At 45.2% G+C, this 22,370-nt stretch overlaps 1 protein-coding gene across 2 annotated transcripts in view; it reads right to left on the reverse strand.

The window, feature by feature from the left end:
- Nucleotides 1–12,579: 12,579 nt before the first annotated feature.
- LOC308133339 (teashirt homolog 1-like) overlaps nucleotides 12,580–22,370 on the reverse strand; it is a 41,781-nt gene continuing 31,990 nt past the window's right edge. For both annotated transcript variants that reach the window (XM_080500662.1, XM_080500661.1), the window contains exon 3: nucleotides 12,580–17,461. In XM_080500662.1, the coding sequence (XP_080356788.1) occupies nucleotides 13,905–17,461 (3,557 nt within the window). In that variant the 3' untranslated portion in view covers nucleotides 12,580–13,904. The remainder of the gene's footprint in view (nucleotides 17,462–22,370) is intronic.

Here is a 22,370-nt window from a genome sequence, read left to right on the forward strand (position 1 = left end):
GTTAGGATCTCAAAAAAAAAAAAAAAGAACCAGAGACAAACATGAAACATGACAGCAGTACCCTCATCATATCAATTCCTGTTGAGTGAGAAGAAGAGAAACACTCACTGCAATGAAAAGGTTAATAAGTAGTTAGTTAATAATAAATACCCTTATCCTGAAAGTAAGGTCCATCCTAACTTAAAGTGGGAGCTGATTCCACCATAGAGGAGCCTGAGAACTGACAGCTCTACATAACATTCTATTTTGAGAAACTCTAGAAACGCCCAGTCAAGAGAAATCTGGTACTGATTGGACAATGTGACACAAACAGCTCTTTAACACGTAACAGAGTCTGCTGATTAAAAGTTATAATGTTAGTAGACATGAACTCTTTTCTAGACTGAGGCTGGGAAGAGATGAGAAACATACGATCTGTCATCTCGTTCAGGATCCTCATGTCACCATTTTGAAGTCTTTTCAAAGTTTTTTAGTGCACTGTGATAATAGGAGTTACAATAGTCTAGTCAAATGATTCCAAATCCATGACACGGTTTACTTGTGCGCTGCACCGGTCAAAGCAGTTTCAGGATGGGAATGAAGTTGTGTGTAATTTTGCCTGAAGCCTTGATTCGCAGTGTGCTTTAAGGACACCAATCACATGAGTCCATGTCAGAACAAACGGCTGCAAAAGGGGGGGGGGGGGGGGGGGGGGGGGGGCTGCTTTGGAAACACTCCACAAATCCTCCGTCTCCCTATTGTTGTTCCCGAGTTCATATTTGGGATAAATAAACCAAAATAGCGTTCAGACAGGTAATAATGTGTCTCAACTCCTGTAGAGTACAAATATTCCCAGAGAGGTCGGCCTTGGAAGCGGTCCAATCCGTTGTGCACACAGTACACGCACACGGTGGGCGAGGTAAAATTATCTGGGTGAAGTGACAGGGAAGTGACGGGCTGTCCATTAAATCAACACCTCGGAGCTGCGGGTTCCTGCCTCGGTACCACGACGGTGATGCGTGGCCATTAAGTGGACTGTCTGCTCATCTGTTCTCCCCACACCAGCTCTCATCTCATCTGCAAAATAAACTCCTCCAGAAGGAAAACGCTGTGAGATGAATCATTATTCCATCGGCCCTAATTGTTCTCTCGGAGTGACGCGTGCGCTCACAAATTGCGTTTAAATTTACGGCTTCCTGCTTGGTTATTTATGCCACGCAAACTGTGACAAAACCTGTCGTTTTGCGCTGCGATCGGGGGGGAGGGGAAAACAAAGTTTTCTTCAGCGACGAGCCGCCGGCGCGCTGCAGACTCGGGAGGATCGTGAGAAACGTGCGCTTCATAACTGTGGAGGCAGTTAACCTTTAATAAACAGATGGACAACTCCAACTGGTGCTGTGAAATTAACAGGCTTGAAATAACAACAGGACCATTACATGCAAGCTGCCTACAATGGCAGTCTGTTTCATTTTCACTCACTTTTACTTTTGTTTATTCAAATGAATACCACAGTGGTTGACGGCGGCCACCTCGCCGAAGGTCCGGAGGTTCAAAAGGTTTCACTGAGATGAGATCAGTTTTGCTTGATTATTCCCACGTCTATTTTCTATACGTGCTTTTTTTTTTTTTTTTTTTTATTCAGAGTTGAATGTGGGTGGCTGGAGCTAATCCCAGCCTACACCTGGCAAAACAGAGGGTGTGCACCCCAGACAGATAAAGAGACAATCCCACCTGCAGAAAACAACAATTATCCCACAATTCATGTCTTTGGATTGTGGGAGGAGGATAGAGTAAAATCCAAGCACAGAGAGAACGTGCAAACTTCACGTAGAAAAGGCCAACAGATCTGAATTGGGAGATTTGGAGGTGAAGAAGAGGTAGCACCCACCGCCCACCCTCCACCTCCATCCGTTCATCATCCATCCTACACACTGTACATCCTTTATTGATGATGGAAACGTCAATGCAATCTAATAACATGCACGGTACATTTAAACTTGACCATTGCTCTCTCGTTCCCACCTTATTTCTTTTTCCATACACTCATTTCCAGTTAAACAAAAAAAAAAGACTGATAGTGAAAATCTGAACATCCATCCAGCTTCTATACTACTTTATTTAACTTCGGCCCTGTTCACACATCAGTGTTTCCAAGTGAGAATAGAAACCGTGCTTTTTGGGTGCCTGCAACCACTGAAAACAAAACTTTTTAGAAAACGGCTCCCAAATTAGAAACTCATTCTCTGAGGAAGCGAAGAAAAATGCTACTTTATCGAAATGCTGCTGCGGCACATGTGGCCACAGCAAATACTTCTCCTGCACATGCGTCAGTAGATGGACAATAACAACAATAGTGGCCTCCAGAGTGTCATGACTCCCGGTCCCAGTCTCTCCATACGTATAGACGTGTACTCACCATTGTTAATGTTTATAGTGTATTGTTCTCTGCGTGCATGTGTGGATGGCTTCATTACCCAAACAACCAACAGCGCTAACTCATGGCCTTGCATTCTGACTACATAGTTTTCACAGTTTCTCCCATTTCTTTGGAAAGGGACATAATTTTCAAAAGTTTGCCTTGTAACACAAAACACAAAAACAATTTCACCTGAACTGTAGTCGTGTGCATATGGAGGTCAGATCCATAGCAGCAAAACCCAGAATAGAATGTTCACTGAACTGATCTCCAGTCCACAGAAATTCGACGAGCATTTTGCAGTAAATTTGACACCGGTCAATGTATTTTTGCAAAACAAACAAGTTTTAAGACAAAAGTCAACTATACATTTTTGGACAAATTTTCCGATTTAGTTGATAAGTATTTTACCAAACCATTTCACAATAAATTTCATAATAATAGTCTACCATAGAGCTTCAGACAAATGTTGAGATAAATTTAATTGCTCTTTCGGGGAAACTGGATCTTTCGGAGAAAACCCACACACACACACACACATGTACTGGGATTTCCATGGACTGTGGTAAGCTGGAGTAGCCAAAGGGAAAAAACCCACATGGGCACAGGGAGATCATGCAAACTTAATAAAAAAAATTTTTTTAAATCATCTAGTGTTTGAGAGAGTGTTAACACAACTCCTCTGCGTCATCCTCCACCACAAACTATTTTAATTTTACTTTTTTTTTTTGAAGTGCACATTCACATTAAATGCTTTCGCTCAGAATGTAGCACTGAGTCATAGCTGGCGTGACTTTTGAATTCTCGCCCACAAATTAACGCTCGTTTACAGCTGACACATGGAATCATACATAACAACCGTGCCATTCATCCCCAACAAAAGCCCATATGCACTGCAATGAACACGTTTCCCTTCATAGTCTTCCTTCTGTGGCCAACCCCCCCATTCCCCCCCCCAAAAAAGCCCTGTCGGCACTCTTGACTACAAAAACTTGAACCAATAATGTTAATGGGGTGTCACAAGGGAGCAGTGATTGGGCTGGGAGTGGGTAACGCAGAGAAAAGGTTTCCAAGCAAACACATTGTCATCCTTCGAAAGAAAATAGAACTGAATGTGCAATCCAGGCCCCTGAAGGTTGAATCCTCTGGGAAGTGGTTGGTTTATATAAGTCTTGGAAACGGCGCTCACTCTTTTTACAAGACATTAAAAAATCTCTATTAAAATCCATTTAAAAAAAAGTTTTCTTTGCATGTTTTGCAGGCTAAAAAAAAAAAAAAAAAAGTCTCGCTTTTTAACTGGAACCGCCTCCGTGGCCACTGGCCGTATCTTTAAGTCATATTAACCAAAACATATTGACTAGTTGTGGTGGGGAGAGAAACCGCGGGGCTGCAGAGCAGGTTAAATCGATTCAGCTCTGTCCTCTGCCAGTTCTTGCAAGGGTCCTCCTCAAGATGAATGCTGCGTTGTCATTCCATGTTCATTTCCCTATTTTTTTTTTTTTTACCAACACAAGAAAACTTCTATTTGTCGGGCACCTCACTGACATGCTGTATAAACAACGGCAGCTTTGTAAACACGGGCCTGTTTGTAGCCCCTGAAAAGCCCATAGCTAATTTTTCAAAATTCCACCAAAATCATGACGGAAACAACCTTCCGATTGGCAACGGGAATTTTACTGCCTTTGAATTGCCACTAGTCGTAGACTTGAAGGGCTGTTTTTTTTTTTTTTTTTGAGAGATGGAGCCATAAAAATGTTCAGTTTGGAGAAATTATTTTAAGAATTTCCACATTGGGACTCGTTGTGAGAACATTTTCTTTTTCTCACGGTGGTGGAAAAAGTCTGCGACACTTTTCCTGGGTGTGTTGTTTTCTCACATATTCCACAATTTACGCTACCGAGGTGAGAGTAATGCTTTAGAAATGTTCAAATATTGTTTAATAACATGCTATTGGGTTGCTTTTTAGTTAATAAAGCATTCATTTGTATTAAATTAATTAATTCAACATCAATAAATTCAGTTTTTCTTAACTCTAATACATTTTTTGTCAAGGAGACAAAGTTTGAAGTGTTGCGGTAAGATTTGTTAATATTTCACCTATTTTGGTGAGTAACTTTCCTTGTTGCCTCTTTATTCTTCCAAATTCATCTAATTTCAGATGGAATATCACACTTATTTACAGCTTTAAGTATTTCTAATCAAGAATTAAAAAGAAAGTATAATCAAAAACATGTATCAACCTCGTAATGTCATAGATCGCCAATTAATTAACAAAATTAAGTTGTTAGAACTATTTTTTTTTGATAAATAATTTGTACTTTCGTAAATTAGAGCAATAACAGCTGATTAAATGTGTGCCGTCTCAGTTCAGATGATCAAAGGTCCAATAGAATTGTTCTTAATAATTGTCCTTAATAAAAGTCCAACATCCTCTACATGGTGTCCTTTAATTCAAAACTGGCCAATCTGTTGCCACAGCAACATGTTGTGTGCACTGATGCTTTAAAAATCATGAAGAAAATACCTTTAATATCAACAAATCACGTAGATTTAACAACTTTTTCTTTTCCTGTGCTTTTTTTTTTTTTTTGGCATTTCTGCAGTCATCTTATACAAACACTTGAATGTCCTTGACACACGCAGAAGGAGAACATGCAAACTCCATCGAGAAAAGCCAAAGTGTTCACGACTGCGCACTTCTGCTTCAGGTAGTAGAAGATTGTTGTGGCCTATTAAACATCAAACCAACAGAGGTAAACAAAACACATGCTGGTTCACTGCTGTGATGGATATCTGCCAAATAATACATGACGTGTTGAATTACTGAAGTTTGATTTTCTTTTTTATGAATGAAGCACACAAACCCATCAATTGGACCAGTTAGTATGAAAACACCTTTAAATAGCCATCAATTTTTCTGATCTGTGTATTCTCTGTGTGAAATGTTAATATAATCCTGAATGTACCATGTTCAAATATTGGATGTAAGCATTTCTAGATTGAGAACATAGTACTGTGTGTAATGAATACATTTATGGCATCAATAAGTTAGTTTTCTGACTTGATGGTTTCAGTCACGAGTGTACCGCCTGCTTCAAGTGACACAATAAACAAGATTTTACCAGAATCCCACAGTGAGGGAGCAAATCAACCACAGCCTGGTTACACCCAGAAACACATGAAATGCCTCGAAGTACATTTTCAAAAGTGGCTACTGACTTGACATGACTCACATTGGTATTCATCTTTGCATGTACTAATGAATTCTTGTTTAAGATGATCAATAATGTGACAATTACTCTCCAGGAAAAAACAAAACCTCTGATCAGAACTACTTAATTATACCCAAGATATAATTGAGGACTCAATCGCATCGATACGGCTCAGTGTAATTCTTACACCACGCTTTCATTGTTTCAGTCGTTAGTCCTCGCTCTTGTTCCTAGATAGCCCTTGGGGTTCGTCGCATCGGACTTGGCTGAAGTGAAATTAATATTTCCCATCAACCACCAGCATGAGTACAGTAATATCAGCAGACAGGTGACCTGCAGCACCTCCGGACCCTCATCCATGCCTGCCCGGGATGAGTCCTGTCCAGGAAAGAAAAGGCCTCGAGGGCCGGTACTGTACCTCACAGTCATATCTAATCTGGTTACCGCGGCAACAGCAAGGATTAGCAGCGTGATGTGGGAGGGGCTCCTCTAACAAGACTGGTCATATGCATAATTCATGCAAACAAGCCCGGCTGGGGAGGGGAGGCCAGGGAGCTGATGCACACACACACACACACACACACACGCACGCACACACACACACACACACACACACACACACACACACACACACACACACACACACACACACACACACACACACACACACACACACACTACACAACAATTCGCTGATAATACTAAAAGACAACCGTAACATAATTATGTATCTCAGTGCAAAACTGATAGTGGAGCGCTATCGCACTTGTATCTTCTCATATTCTACTTGAATCTATTGTTAATCTGACGATATGCAGCTGCGTCAGTTAAAACTCTGACTGGTTCACTGAGGTAGAGAAAAAAAAAAGAAGCACAAACACAACTACAGGCTCATCCTCAAACACTTTATTGAGTCACTGGAGCAAAAATCATGTGAGTGTGATGAGATGTGGTGTCAGCGGCGCTGTAACAACACGCTGCAGCCGAAGCCTGGAAAACAATCACATCCAAACAGAATGACACGGGGTCATTTCAACAGTATTAGTCATTTTCACTCATGAACAGATGTCTTAAGGGACAAGATTACGGCTGTGATTTCACTGTGACTCAACATGCATATCAGCAAAGCGTGAACGTGCACGTGTGTGCGCGCGTAATGTGTGTGAGCGTGTGTGAGCATGTGTGTGTGTGTGTGTGTGTGTGTGTGCGTGCGTGCGTGAGACAGAGTGCGACAGAGAGAGTCTTGGTGTCTGCATTAGTGAATTTGAATGTGGTTGTTTATGTGTATGTTGCTTCTCAGTGGACATGACAAATGTGTCGCCCCTTCAGTGTGTGCTACAGCAAGAAACACACACACACACACACACACAGACACACACACACACACACACACACACACACACACACAGTTCCCTGCCACCTCTTCGCCCCTCGTCCCCCCTCATCCTCCTGAACTACCCCCCCACCCCACCTGCATAATAACTCACCCCACCCCCCCACCCCCCCTCCCACTTCTGTCTTCCCTGCCAGAGCGCCCATGTCCAAACCAAACACAACAGATCAACAACTCGACATGCAGATCGTGTCACGGGATAAATTATGCGCGGCATGTCAGCTTCATACGTGGGCTCTCGGCTGGCTGTCCGTGACATGTGTCAGGGTGCCCCTGCGTCTCCGCCGCGCCACGCTAATGACGGGATGCCGGGTTAGCCTCAGATTGCACCCCGCCCCGCCACCCCAAACCCCTTCTTTCCATCCCTTCACACCCCCCCCCCACCCATCACCACCCATGAGACAGTGTGTCACCTCCAGGAGGGGGGCAGATTTGAAAAATTCTTGTTTTAAGGGCATAAAGATGGACACTTGTGTTTATGCGGTCCGTGGTTGGATGACGGCCTTTTCACAGACGAGTTTGGATTCTTGAAGGTCAACAGTAGCAAGGGGAAGCTCTGCTCAACACATGCGTCCATTCCGGTCCTTTAAAAAAAAAATTATCATCAATTTAATACTTTTTTACAGAAGCGAGAAATGAAATTGAAGCCCAGCCATATTCCCATGATCATCTTGTCCGAGAACAACAACCTGAGCAGCAGTATCAAGGATGCATTGTCAATAACACATGCATGCATTTTTGGGTTTTGTTATTTTTGTTTTTTGTTTAGCATTAGGCGCATGCAACACAAAGCTAAATGCCAAAGGCTGCTATCAGGTCCGTATATCGGTCTAACCCTTTTTATATACACAACATGACATGCAAGACCTTTTTAAAACAATTTACCGGTCTCCCCTTCCTCCCCCTCCCCACCCTCTCCTCTCAAATCTCTTCAGTCTTTTCCCTCTCAAGATGGTGCATTTTTTATTTATGCCCTCCTTTTTTTTTCCTGTCTTTTTTTTTTTTGTTTTTAGTCTTTGTATGCAAATCCTGTCTGACTTGTCTGAATTATGTGTGTCTGTCCGGGAGCCTCTGTGATTCGGAGTGACTGAGGATTGCACACACGGTGATTGCATCCACTGGGCCCACTCTGAGCCTTGCATAAGTAATTGAGATGTCAGTATGTGTTCTCATATTCCCACAACAAAACTGTAGGAAAACATGCACTGTTGAAGGTCATTTGAATAATTCCTTAATGGAAGGGAGGCCTTGTTTTTCGGGATGCATGAAAAAGCAAATGTCAATGATCAAGATCAAGCAGCATCATATCTCACGGAGGCAGCACTGATTCCTGGAGCACTTCACCCTCTATCTCCATCTCCTTCTCTCTGAAAAGATAGATAAGGGATAAGTGTCTTTGTGCATATCAAACACAGCACAAGCCACTATTTCTCAAGGGTCTTTTTGAAACACAAATTGGTTTTGAGACATTTTCTATGTTGACCTCTTTGATTTGAAATAGGAAATGACAGGAACATGGCCGTCCTCACACTCCAAAAAAAAAAAAAAAAAAAAAAAAAAATCCCTGAGAGGTCAATGATTAAATCATACATATACACACACTGGATAATGGGAAAGGTGTCATTAATCTTTAATACGTGGAGTATTATTGCGGCTATTGACATGTCCCCAGGTGAACAGGAAAATAGAGATAGATTAGATGCTACACAAAGAAGGTTGTGTAAAGAAACACACGTAACAGATATAGCATGTCTGTGACTCAAAGAGGAGAAACTGAAATGCATATTTCATAAAAAGGTAGATGGCTCATAATGTATATTTTAATAGAATTCAAAGACACAAAGGTTCACAAAACAAACATCTCCACTGTGCCCCAACTACATGAAAAGAGAAAATATGACAGGTTAAGAACACAATGGATAGGTATAGCATCTTGTTTTGTAAAACCACATCACTCATCCACCAAGATGGAGGAAACATTTCATCCCCCCGTATGCTTTGTGTTTTGTCCGGGCTTGTGATGGATGAAGGGCCTGGCGACACACACCTGCAGATCTCATCCACCGCCACATCATAACTAAAGGCTTGGCAGACTGAGATGATCTCCTACATCCGTTAGCCTGCCGCTGTCAAATACCATCACTCTCCCAAGACAACTCTGTCACATCAACCCTCCCACCACCAAATAAACCCACCTTGATGAAAGAGTGCCGCGTGTCCATCAAAAAGGAGAAAAAAAAGAAAGAAAAGAAAATACAAATACTGAGAGTGACTCAGTCGGAGCTGCAGTGGCAAGAGTATCAAACTGCGCTGCCATGAGGTTGTGTCATGGTGTCAATGAGCAGAAGAAAACATAATCGAAAGGTTTTTTTTGATGATTAAATAAATGCGGTTCACCTGCGTGGCCATTCAAGATTAACAAACCATTTCATACACAGTTTTTAGGTTTATTACAGTAGCTTTTAATGGAAAAGCAAGAAAACTGAACCACTGAATGAAGTGAAACACACACACACACACTGCTTGTACTGTTATAATGTTGTAATTTTCCTTCAGCTGGTCGAGTCTTCTCATATATATTTCCTTACATTTTAAACAACAAACACTGTTAAAGGATGCTTAAAGACACTTTATGCTAATAAAGTGGCCTTTAACGTCGCTCCGCTCTCACACGTTATAGCCTTGTGTCTGTTGAAGTGTCCACGGCCCCTCGATCTGCTCTCTTTAACAAAGCAGTGTTGAGCACTGAACAAAACCCCTCTAGCTTCACGTACACAGACCCTGCAGGAGTCACAGATCCTGCATGTTGCACAGAATGAAGCCTATAGCAACCTAATCGAATCACAGACCGACTAAGATGAACATAAAAATAGACCGAGGCAGGTGCGCTCTGCAAAACGTGAATACTGATAACTTCTTCCCCGAACGCAATTTCCACAATGAGCCGTTTTATCAGGATCCAAACAGATTCCTGCGACTTTAGTTTCTGATCCAGCACAAAGGCTCTCATCCATCGTTGCTTTGTTTGTTGATTCTCTGTCAGACATTGTTTGCTTGGTTTGAGGTATTTTGGAAGGGTATTAAACCTTACATTGGAGTTTCTGTGCGAAGTTGGGAGGTATTTTTTTTTTTTCTTTCCCGGCGCACACACCGGAATCCTCAGCAGGAGCTTTGTCTTTGTTTTGTGGCGGGCGATGATCTTCACGCCGCCGCCGCCGCCGCGGTCGTACACAAACCGTGGAGAGACGACCAGGATGCACATGCGACGCCAAACAAAGGGACTTGTCAGGAAAACCACAGGTGCGTTTCCCCTGAGCGTACATACATCCTGAGGTAATGATACACCTTGAAGCTTCAGAGGTGAACCTCAGAGAAAAGATCAAACATACCCTGACACCTTATCTCTTTTAGCCCTAAAACATAGCGACACCTCTCCATCACTGCCTTTTGCAGACCTACAGACCAGACTGCGTCATGTGATGTACAGATTCTGAGTACATGCGCCTATGGAAACGTGAAAATGCGCCTGTTCTATCAAGGCAGAGGCAGATGTGAGTTATGGAGGTTAATACTTCCTCCCCGTTTTCCCACCAGCCCAGGTAATTTTGTTATTCCGTTTGTGCCCTGTTTCTACACCCACCCCTGTCTGCTGTACATAATGGTCCCAGCCCTGGGAGGAAGCAGGCATTTACTTATACAAAACCTTGAGGAAATCCCTACCAATCCTCAGGGCTCACGTTCAGCAGCGCCCAAAACACAAAGGCTATGCAAATCTGCCCAGCCTGCGTTTATCTACCCTCGGTTTCCGTTTGCACCACGGGAACCAGCATTGTGCCGTGCGTGGCGATTATCGCATGTAATTTACATAGAATGCGCACAGGAAACAGTGCACTGATCTCTAACAAAGCAGGAAAGAGTCTCTATCGGCTCAGGAGCTATCTGACGGCCCAGCAAAATTACAGGTTTAGCTGTGGGGTATTAAACCTACAAGGTGTTTTTTATTTCTGGTGTGCAGGGAACACTATCTCCTCCAAATGTTGCTTGTTTATCTGCCTTGTTTGTTTTATAACCCAACTCTAGCAGCCCCTTCCCGAGGAAGCTGCATCTTCAGCCGGGCTAATCTGCCCTGCGCCTGTGTTTCCTTTGTCACTGAATCCATGTATCAACACAGCGAGGTGCAGGCAGATCGAGGAGGTGTGTAATTGCACAAAGACACTCCATGCTAATATAGCTTGGAAGAGTGAGTGTGTGTGACTGACTCAGCTGACACGAGACATGTTGTGAGTGTGAGGAATGGAAGTCATAACACTGCAGCATGGCTTCATCCATACAAAAGCCAGTACAGTAAGTACTCTATCAGAAACTTGAGTCATGTGGGCGAGATGGGAGATCAAATTCCCGATGCAGACACTCGGCTGGCAGGAGAGCACGAGGAGCGAAAAAAAAACCCCTCCACAACCTGACGCTCACCTTCGGGCCGAGGTCGCGTAGAGGTCACTGTGCGGGAAACTCTCTACCCTCGCACCAGCTGACCATCATGGCGGCGGAGCACATTTAATGAGTTGGTATCTGCGACATAACAGGAACAGAGAGCGGCACACAAAAGGTAAAAAGTGGCGTGAAAAAGCCTGCGGCCAAAGTGCAACCAACTCAGCAGAACGAGTCTGACAGTGCAGAAGCTGTTTGATTAGTCCAAAAAGAAGAAGCCAAATTCTTCCGTCACGCTCCGCAAGTAACAATGCAAACATTCATTTAGAGGAGATGAAACCAGTCAACGAAGTGGAAAGAGAAATGGCAAATGGTTTTCTGCAGCAAACGGCTCCGTATTTGATTGACCTCAGACAGTCGGAGGAGTCCGTGGAAGTGAGCCAATAAAACCTCCACGCGCTGACAAATGACACTTCAGCCCGGAAAGACTTGCTTTATGCGCACAAATCAGCTAAATAGGACTCCCGGAATAACATCTCCACCTGCAAAACGTGCGTCGGTGAAATTCGGCTGTGATGAATCTGACGAGTAGTTTCTTAACCATCGCACTTAAGTTATAAGTCACTTTTGATTATAGCCTCCCTGTTGCCAAGTTTCACTTTGCAGAACAGACACCCGTCTGATTTTGTTCCAAGAAGACAGGCAAAAGTACACTGCCGTCATTAATATAACACTGATTCTTTCAGAACGGCCCTCCGAAGGCCAGTCACAAGCCGAGCATGGGTTCCTCACAGCACAATAGGCACTCTTACAGGCTTATCAGCCCCATCATCTTCATCATTATAATAATCATTGGCGGTATGATGTGGCTCAGTCATCAGTTGTAAGTATGACACCCAGTGACTGTTCTTTAGGCAACGATAAAAAGTAGGCCCTCGAATGTGAACTCATAATAAAATATTTTGACTCTTACCTCTGCACACATCCTGTTCCACAGGGTTAGGATTTAATACGGGCGTGAGCACTTTAATTTGCCACAGAGCAAATTCTGCACAGACACACTTGAGTATGATGATCCGACACAAAAGAATAAATATATAGATAAAACAATAAATAAAGATGAAGAACACACCACCAGAAATATGTGACTGTTAACAACTGCTTTGGGGTTTATTTTACAGTTGAGAAAGAAATGAAACAAACTAATCGGTGCTAAAAAGTTTTTTTTTTCCGTTTTCGTTTTTACAATATTGTCGATAAAACATTGAAATGTATAGTCATTGTGCATCGCTTACTTTATTTTCCACACCATTTCATGCATCAAATTGGATGCAAGTATAATTAAAATCATTTCTGTAAACCAAGCCAAAGAAGCTAAATTTGTATTTTCTTTAAAAAAGGACATTTTTGTAGCTCTACAGCATATATCTATATACATCATCTGTTTTTATTTTTTAGCATTTTTGTATATAAAATGACAATATAAAAGTTAGAGAATGCACACACCTTAAGATACAAAGAATGTTGAGCCGTTTCAAATGGGAAGATATGTCTTATGGAGTACTGACATTTCACTGGTAATCATTTACACATAACGGACTGTTCTCTTTACAGTTGAATAAAGCGACACAATTTAGAAAGAGAAAGTTGTAACAAACCATACAACTGGAAAATTGCTATAAGGTGATACTTCACAACAAGGAAAAGTTTTTTTTTTCTTTTTTTTTGAGCAAACTTGCATACTGATGGCCATTCATTTTTCACGGATTGACTCAGAACCAGAAGCAGCATTTCAGTTTTTCCAAATGTTCACATGATCTCTTTTTTTTTCTAATACAGTGACAGATTTAGGAGCAGGCCATTCATCATCAAAAACATTGCAGTGACAGAAACCCAAGAAGGAAGGAGGAGGGGCGGGATGATAATCCTTGATCTTTTGATATCAGATTTTGACAAATGCAAAATATTTCAAAACATGTCCTCTTTACAAATTTATAATTCAGCTGTCTAAGGTGCTACTTCAGTCTTTCAGGGTATTCTTTCATTCTTTTGGTGTATACATTTAATTTTCAACTTCTTCATATCAAGTATTATACAGTTTTCTCCCCCACCAGTTCTTTCCGCTCGCCACTTTAACCATTGAAGCAGTAGTTGTATTTGCCATGAAAAGATTAAAATCTTGTGTTTAACCTTGATTCACTAAAATACATGCACAGATCAGGACAAATAGCATATAAATATATTACAAAATAAGTGTAAAAAAGCTTGGCAGAACAAAAACAAATCAACATGAAAAGACATGGTCCAGTCAGGCAGTTATTACAACAAAAAATAATAAGACTGATTTTTTTTTTTTTTTCTCTAGTGGCTCAGTTCGGCCCAGTGCAGTAACTGTGAACAACGTCTTTTTAGTGCAATGAAATTCTAGTCAGTTCCACAGCTGTCAGTCTTTACCCTCAGCTAAAGACACGGCCGATTAAACCTTCTCCGTTTTGTCCAGCTTCTCCAGTTTCTCCAATGCAGTGACAAACACCAGGTGGTCCTCTGGAGACTTGCCATGGGTCTTGCTGAGGTGCAGTTTGACTGCATGTTTGCTGACGAATGTCCGATTGCAAAGTCTGCACTGGTACACGGAGCCTGTGTCGTCCTCTGGCGTGGTCAAGGCTGACAGGGGGCTGCCGAATGTCATTTTGTCTGTGATCACCTTTGAGGCAGCCTGCTGCTCCCGTAGGTGCTCAGCTGACAGTTTGGACAGGTCCTTCAAGCTGAAGCCCAGGTGAGACTCCAGGTGGCCGATGTAGGAGGAGGGAGTCCTGAACTGAGAGGCACAGTCACCACAGAGGAACACGGGCTGGCACGAGTCCATGTTCTTGAGAAACTTGGTGCCGCCAGTCCGTCTGAGCTGGTACTTGACATTAGCCAGCCAATGGGATATGGTAGTCATGGAGAGGCCTGTGAATTTACAGATGTGGACCCTTTCCTGAGGGCCCAGGTCAGTCATGGCGTAACGGCCCTCCTGTGTCTCCCTCAGACTGGAGGCAAACTGGGCCTGCAAGATGAGGAGGTGCTGAGGATTCCAGTTGGATTGCCTCCCTTTCCTTTTCTGCACTGGTGAGAGGTCCTCGAGAGCGTCCTCGAACGCGCTGCCGTCGGCGTCCGACTTCTCTGAAATGGAGGACGGAGTCGAAGACTTGGGCGTCAGTCTTCCCGTGAGGTTCTTCACCATGTCTGAAATGTCCATCAGAGCATTCTCCCTCAGAGGGGAGGAGACGGAGTCAGGGAGGGAAATGAGAGGTTTGTTGCCATTCACACTGCTGTTGGTCAAAAGCACACCGCTATTGTTGTTATTGTTGTTGTTGTTGTTGTTGTTGTTGCTATTAGTGTTGGCCTTATTTTTACTCAGGTCTATGGGCTGGTCATTGTTTTCATAGAGCTGAAAGTGGTTGACGGACTCAGCTGGCTTGCCCTGAGGAGTTGGGTTGAAAGCCGGCTTATCCATCATGCTGTTGCTGATTTTGTAAAGCATGGAGAGTGGATCTGCAGCTGGGCTCACCGGTTTGGAGGCCTTTCCCAGGTGCGTGTTCATGATTGACTGGAGTGCGCTAAGAGGGTTGATGAAAGGGCTTTCAGGTGAGTGATCAGTGATGATGCCAAGGCTGTTGCCATTAGTTACAGGTGATTGGCACGCCTCAGACCCATTCTTTGAATGGTTACTGTGGCCGTCGACCGGGCTCTCTTTGGGCTCCTTCTTGCAGATAAGCTCTGAGTCTACACTGCCTGGACTGCTACTCCTCATACCAGATGGTTTACCAACAGAAAGGTCATTGGGAGATGCTAATTGCTCTCTCTGCTCTCTCAGTGCAGGAGAAGGGGATTTTACTAACGACGGGGGCCGGCATCTATCCTGACTAACCACCTTCTCCTCCTTTTCTTTCTTCACAGTGGCAGCTTTTCCTGTCACTTTCTCCACAAGCTCCTCCATGGCAGTGACGTTACTTCTGAGGGGAGTAGGGGAGGAAGGACTCCGAGGTGAGTGAATGACTGAGTTGGGGTCACTCACAAGACCTCGTAGGCTACTGTTAAACATTGGCTGCATCTGGAGACTCTGGACTGTCGGAGGAAGAATAGTAGATGAGCTCTTCATTGCGCCCTGTAGCTGGTAGGCTGCATGAATGCTAGGGTAGCCCCCCCAAGTGGGTGTGCCTGTCTGGGCCTTGCTAATGGCACTAGACACTGTATTCTCTAGGGATTTTAAAATATCTAAACCCTCTTTAGGTGTTTCTTCAAGATCTTCTTCTCTAAGGTATTTATACGATGTGGTGTCCGTCTCAGATTTCTCACCCGAGTCATCTCTCTCCTCCTTAATTTTCTTCTCCAGCAAATCACCACCCTCAGCTTTCTCCTCATCCCCTCCTTCCCTCTTTTCCTCCGAGCCAGAGGAGAGGGCGGGGGACACTGGCTGGGACTTAACACTACTGGGAACAGGGAGTCTGGTCGTGGTCGGAGGCAATGGGATAGACTGAATCTTTTCTTCCACTATTGGATCAAAGACAAGCTGTTTTCCTTTTTTGGATGCAGAATGTGTGACCTTCAAAAAGTGACCCGTAACCATCATGTGGGCGGTCAGCTGTTGGAGTGTATCATGCGAGCTGCCACACTCCATGCATTTGAGGATTTGCGCTTTGCGAGCTTCAAACTGCCATGTGTAGCTGGCACCATTCTGATAGCCGTAACGGTTGTTTGGTGTAACGTAAGGGTTGGCTGCGGATTTTGTGTCTTTGCCAACGTCCCCAAGAGATACACCTCCACCACCAGTACCAGCATGAATCGAGTCTGGGGAGCACGGAGAGATAATAGCGTCTTGGATAGCACGTTTTTTAGCTGAAGCGTGTACCAGTTTTGTGGCCAAGGCTGGCACTGGTTCTTTAAGAGGCACTTTCTGGTAATGCTTGGTCTTGATCATATGAACGCTAAGATCTTGCAAAGACTCAAACGAGTGGCCACAGTACATGCACTTCAGTACTTTCTGTGCATCCTCTTTTCCCTCCATCTCCATCAAGGAACGCTTGCGTGGCTTGGACCAGCGTTTCCCGTGCTCTTCCTCCTTGTCCTTGTTGTCATCTCGGTAGTGGCCTGTCTCATTCATGTGGACTGTCAAACCCACCAACGTGTCATAAGCCGCACTGCAATCTTTGCAGCGAAACTTGCTGGCACCGGTAAAAACGGAACCGTACAGCTTGTTGTTCTGCCTGTAGAGCTGCACTGTGCTGAAGAGGCTGGGCTCTGGTAAAAGATGGTAGGGGGTCTGCTGAAGAGTTTTAGCAAGTGCAGCCTGGTGCCAGTCATACGCTACGCCGCTACCATTGCTAGCACCACCAGGTCCACTGCTAACCCCACTGCTGCTGGTTGCACTGTGGCTGCTCACAGAACTGGCTGCTGTGCCGTTTGTATTGCCACTTGCGCTGCTCGTGTGGTTGACAGTGGTGCTGGAGCTCCTGCCATTGTGGTGACTGCTAGCCAGGTTGACCACGCTGCTCTTGTTTACTGTTGCAGTCGTAGAGACAGAGGCAGTAGAGACAGGCTCGGGAGTAGCGAGGGCACTGTTGACACTGCCAGCTGCAGCAGGCTTAGATTTCATAATGTCCATTGTGATGCTAGACCAAGAGGCATCTGAGATGAGATTTGCATAGACGGCTTTCATCTGCGCCAGGCTGTCCTGGAAAGAGAGGCCATTGTTCGGACGGAAAGGCAAAGCATTGCCGTCCCTCTCCTGGCCGTCCCTGGAAGAGGTGCTCTTGAAGTCCGCAAGCCGGTCGCTGGCGTCGCTGAGAGGGGACCCGTATCCAGCATCTGGGTTGGTGCCATTGCTGAGCGGAGAGTCTCTGTAGCTTGGTGGCTGCCCTCCATCCACATCTTCCTCTTCCTCGTTGCACAGGAACTCAGTGTCCTGGCCATCTAATGAGAGGCCGTCATCCTGCAGGTGCTCTTCCTCATCGTGAGCGTCTGCCTTAAGCTCATCCTCTGGCATGTAGGCTGGAGAGCAGAGACAGAGAGAGGACAAAAATGGGGGGGGGGGGGGATCAAAAAAGAGGTCAGCTCAGTGAAATTAAACATTTACAACACACTAACAGGACCACTGTCAAAATAACATGGAATGAATACTCAGTGATGGTAAATGTAGGCTTTTATTCTCATCCAGTGCGTGTGTGTGTGTGTGTGTGTGCGTGCGTGTGTGTGCGTGTGTGCGTGCGTGCATGCATGCATGCATGAGTTTGTGTGTACTTTACACACATGTGTCTCTGAAAGCCAGTGGTGAAAAAAGCCTCCAAGGGAAAAATAAATCACTGAGCTTCTGACAGTTGTCCTTTTCCCTCCCAACTATCTATTCCTCCACACATGCCTCATGTTCCCCAGGAAATGACTGGCTGTTTGGCCTTGTTAGCCAGCTGCATGCTTGCATGTTCATCTCCCCCTCTTTCCCTTTCATTCTTTCATCCCCCCTCCTTTCCCAAAGCTTTACAGAATCTCACACATGCAGTCCGTGAAGTTCGGCCCCTCACATGTTCAGGTTATGCAACTCATCGGGGAGGGTTACAGACATAACACTAATTTGGAGATATCACAGCTTTGCCGAACCCACTCCGATGAGCCGAAGGTCATTTTCATTTGCGCTAATAAGCAGGAACTGGCGAAACAATGGCACTCGGAGTGAGAATGCTGCACTGATTGTCAGAGGAAGGAGTCTGCAGCAGACGGTTTATGAGTCTGCGCCACCGTCGCTCTGTGATCCACAACAGCATGGACAATGCAAACAAAAAGGAGACAGATTAAGCAAGGAAAATGAACAGATGATCAAAGATAAAGGCCTGGGGAAAAGGAACAAAACAAGGCTGGGATGTAACAGGTTTACCAGTGAAACATGTAAGGGCAAATGAGATGGAAGGTGAGACTATGTGGGTTCATATGCATGCTAGGAAGACACAGCGAGCATCAGTAAGTAGGAGAGACAGGAGGTGGTTCGGAGGGAGAACAAGTGAGTGAAAAGAAGATGTGGAGGAGAGAGAAAAAGTGAGCAGGAGGTGGTGGGCTTTGTTAGGGGGGGGGGGGGCGTAGGAGAAAAGAGAGAGAGGGCGAGGAAGGCAGGGAGACAGGAAAGACGGCCCCCTAGCTTCTTCCTTTATCTCCTTCCTGCATGGTGAGATGTGTGTCCTAGATGCCAGTATCCGTCTCTCCTGATGAAACAGATGTGCTGTCAACTTCAAACGGCACGCTAACCTGTCATATCATAATCTAAGTGGACATAATACCTGATATATATACACTGGCACCATTTACTGCTGCCTGAGAGGAGATGGGTGGAGGGGGCTGGGGGTGGGGGAGGTGAGCAGCTGCACCATCAACTGTGACTGTGCGATGATGTGCATGCGTGTGCGTGTGAGTGCCGCGGTAAGTGCCTGTTTGCGAATGCCCGAACGCTCACCTTCCCGTGCCCGCGTGTGTACTTTATGCATTTTGCAGCTCGTACACATTTGCTCCTGCGCTGCAAACTCACCGACCATAATATTGCCTATAAGTCTGAGTTCGCTGTGTGCTACAGATACACCCTTCTCCAAATGAGCAACATACTCCCCTAACGCCTGACAGGATTTCTGTGAAATGAGAGCACTACAGGAGAACCTGGCTGCGCTTCAATCCCACTGACAGACTGAGACCGAGACAGTTTCTAAAACTCCTGAAAATCCCTAACACAGCAGATTAGCATTATGTGCTGTACTCTCTACAACACATCTGCAGAGTGTCTTCTGTTACAGTGCCTTCTCCCTCACTAACCCGCTTCCAGAAGAGGAGGCTATCAATACGCATCAGCCATTTAATATACAAAGCATCCTGCAGAATGGCTATCCGTTCTCCGCAGAGCCTGCGAGAGCAGCGCAAAACATACAGTAGGAATCACCTATGTGAGTCACTCGTGTCAGCCATATCCAAAAAATAGCTATACTTCAATAGCTGTGGCAGTGTTTAATACACACACACACACACACACACACACACACACACACACACACACACACACACACACACACACACACACACACACACACACACACACACACACACACACACACACACACACACACACACACACACACACACACACAGAGAGCAGGAATGAGAAGCAGCAGATCAGAAATATCCCTGGGTGAGTGACAAAACACAGACTGCAGCAGGGAGGGGCTTCGAACGATGAGCAGGTCGCCAGGGAACCCTTTGACGATCCCTGTCAATCAATTCCTGTCCTGCCACGTTGTCATGGAAACAACAAAGAGGGAGATATCAAAAGCAACCAGACAAAAGACTGGCAGAGACAGACATCTGTAAAAATCACAGGCAGCGAGTGGACGTTTTCGCAAGCCATAAACGCACGGCATTAGTGATGAAATGTTGGCTAACGTGAGCCTGAAATAAAACGATCTGTCCATCTGCTTTTTGAGACGCCGCATCCATTCTGACAAGACGCTCAAAAAAAAAAAAAATATCTGAAGGATGAGGAAGGAAAAGTATTAAGAGCTGCACGTCAACTCAGTCGGGGCAACTTGAAGATGTGCGATTCTGACTGGCGAGCAGATTAAGCTCCTTCTCCTGTCCTGGATGCACATATGCGGTGCAACACCGGCAGCGAAGGGGCGGGCTCCGGGAAGGGGTAGGGCAGGCGCGCCGTCCCTGGCGGTTTGGTTTGCCGAGCGGGTGATGGCTGTGAGCAGGGCCATCTGCACGGGCGCCAAAGCGCCTGTCACTTTTGCTCGGGGACGTGCCGCCATCAAGGAGACAGGCGGCAGTGTGGCCGGGATAGGACTGCAGACTCACTGTCAAAAACAGCAGCGATCAAGCCCGCCACCAGCCACGCCAGATCACCCACAACACACACCAGGAATTAGCATCTAGCTCATCTCCTCCTACCTCCACGCAGGGTGAATGTACTATAAATAAAAAGGAGTATAAAATATGTTAAGTGCCAAAATGGCTTTGTAGTATCCCCTTTTGGATGTTAAAAAGAGCTCCTTTTAAAATGCATAATGCACAACGAGAATGACATACACACTTAATAGAGCTGTAATGCATGTTATCAAAGGTTTTCCTGTCTCAGGCTGGCAAATATACTTAAAATAAGAGCTTATAGACCCTTATTTGATTAGAGATAAGAGCTTTAAAAGAGCTGGAGTGTGTGTTTTGCTCGTATCCGCCTCATTTATTACTATTCTTATTTAAATGAGAGGGCTTCTGAAGGACGACCCAACTAATGTACCCACGAAGCACCCTTGATCCCGACTTGTAGCTAATATTTTAAGATTGCGGAACACTATGTGTCATTGCAGATTTTTGCATTAGGATTCCGCCCCACACAGCAGCATTTAGAGGCCACACCAGAGGTGGGTGAGTGCAGTTTCGGGCAGTTTTGATTTGGTGGTATTTCTTTTGGTGAACGCCCCTCAACACACCGCCCAACCTCACAGAGGGACGACACGAGCAAAGATCACGTCCAAAACATTCTCCCTCACACAGAGAACAAACTTTCTCAGTTTTGTTTTTTTTGTTTTTAAGTAAATGATACTGAGTGAAATACAACCGGCCAACACGTCAGTGTTTTGGCAAAGCGCGCAGGAGAAACATATCACTCCTTTTCAAAACTTAGCTATCTTCCTCCACCCTTCTATCTTTTTTTTTTTTCTTCGCCTTCTCCCTTTTCTTCACTGAGAGTCTGCTGGTTGTTAAATCAATAAAACTCTCTGTCAGGCTCGCAGAGCTTCACCATTTGGCCGCTGTCAAAGCCAAACAAACCAGATAAGAAAGGCAGAAAGGCGATGAAACGTGTGAGAGAGAGAGAGAGAGATGGAGGAAAAAGAAGGGGATGAATCCAGTCAGCCTCCCCTCGCCGGTGCCCCCGGTTCTTCCAACACCCCTCCTTCTATTTATTTACACACATTTCTTTATTTATTTGATGTGAGTTTGGGAAGAGGGGCAATCACGGCAGTCATTTGCGGCACTAATGTCCAATCACGGGCCCCTTCACTCATGTGATTTAGGCAGTGCAGGAGTGGGTGAGTCGGTGGTGGCTGTTGGGGGGGGGGTACGGAGGCCGTTTAGGCCGGTCCCTAATAGGAAACTGGCAGTCTTATTCCTTCCCCAGATTCTGTTTGTCACCCTGCTCTCCATTACGTGCCTCTCAACCCTGATGGCTTTGGACAGGAGCTGATCAAAAAGCCATCGCTTGACCTACACGCCGTGGCAGAACGAGACTCGCGCCCCGCACAGGGAGAGGGGGAGATGAGACAGGGGGAGGAGGAGGAGGACCAAGAGGAGGAGGAAGAGGAGGGGTGGCGTATGTCAGTGGATGGTGCAGAGAGGAGAAAGAAAAGGGGGGAGGAGGGCCGCGGTGTTGGGAGGGGTGGGGGTGGGGGGGGGGTTGCTCTCGGACCGGGACAAGAGGGCTGTAAATAAAATGACATTATTATTTCCTCTGTCCCGTCATGTAGAAAAGCCAATTATGGTAATGCTGCTGCCGGCGTGTCAGAGGGAATGCTGGGATGTGCTTCCCGTGAAGCGGCTAACATGAGAGCAATGCCCTGATCAGGAGCCCGGGCCTCAGTTTGACGAGAGACTGAACAGATAGGAAGAAGAAACACAGGGAGGAGAGAGAGAGAGAGCGAGAGAGAGAGAAAGAAAGAGAAAGAGATATGATGCTAACAGCAGAGCTGTGTGTGGGCCTTGTTTCCTCAACAGATAAACGTTTAGCCACACAGTAAGCAGGGGAAGACATTTCAGAGGTCAAAAAAGTTTGTTACTTGTCCTCTCATGGTTTTACTGTACGTTAAAACACGGCGAGTGTGGGAAATCTCCCCAAAACACAACCTGCCAGGCACAAAATGTTATTATGTCAAGCTCC

Source organism: Blennius ocellaris, assembly GCF_963422515.1.
Source record: "Blennius ocellaris genome assembly, chromosome: 8".
Classification (NCBI taxonomy): Eukaryota; Metazoa; Chordata; class Actinopteri; order Blenniiformes; family Blenniidae; genus Blennius; species Blennius ocellaris.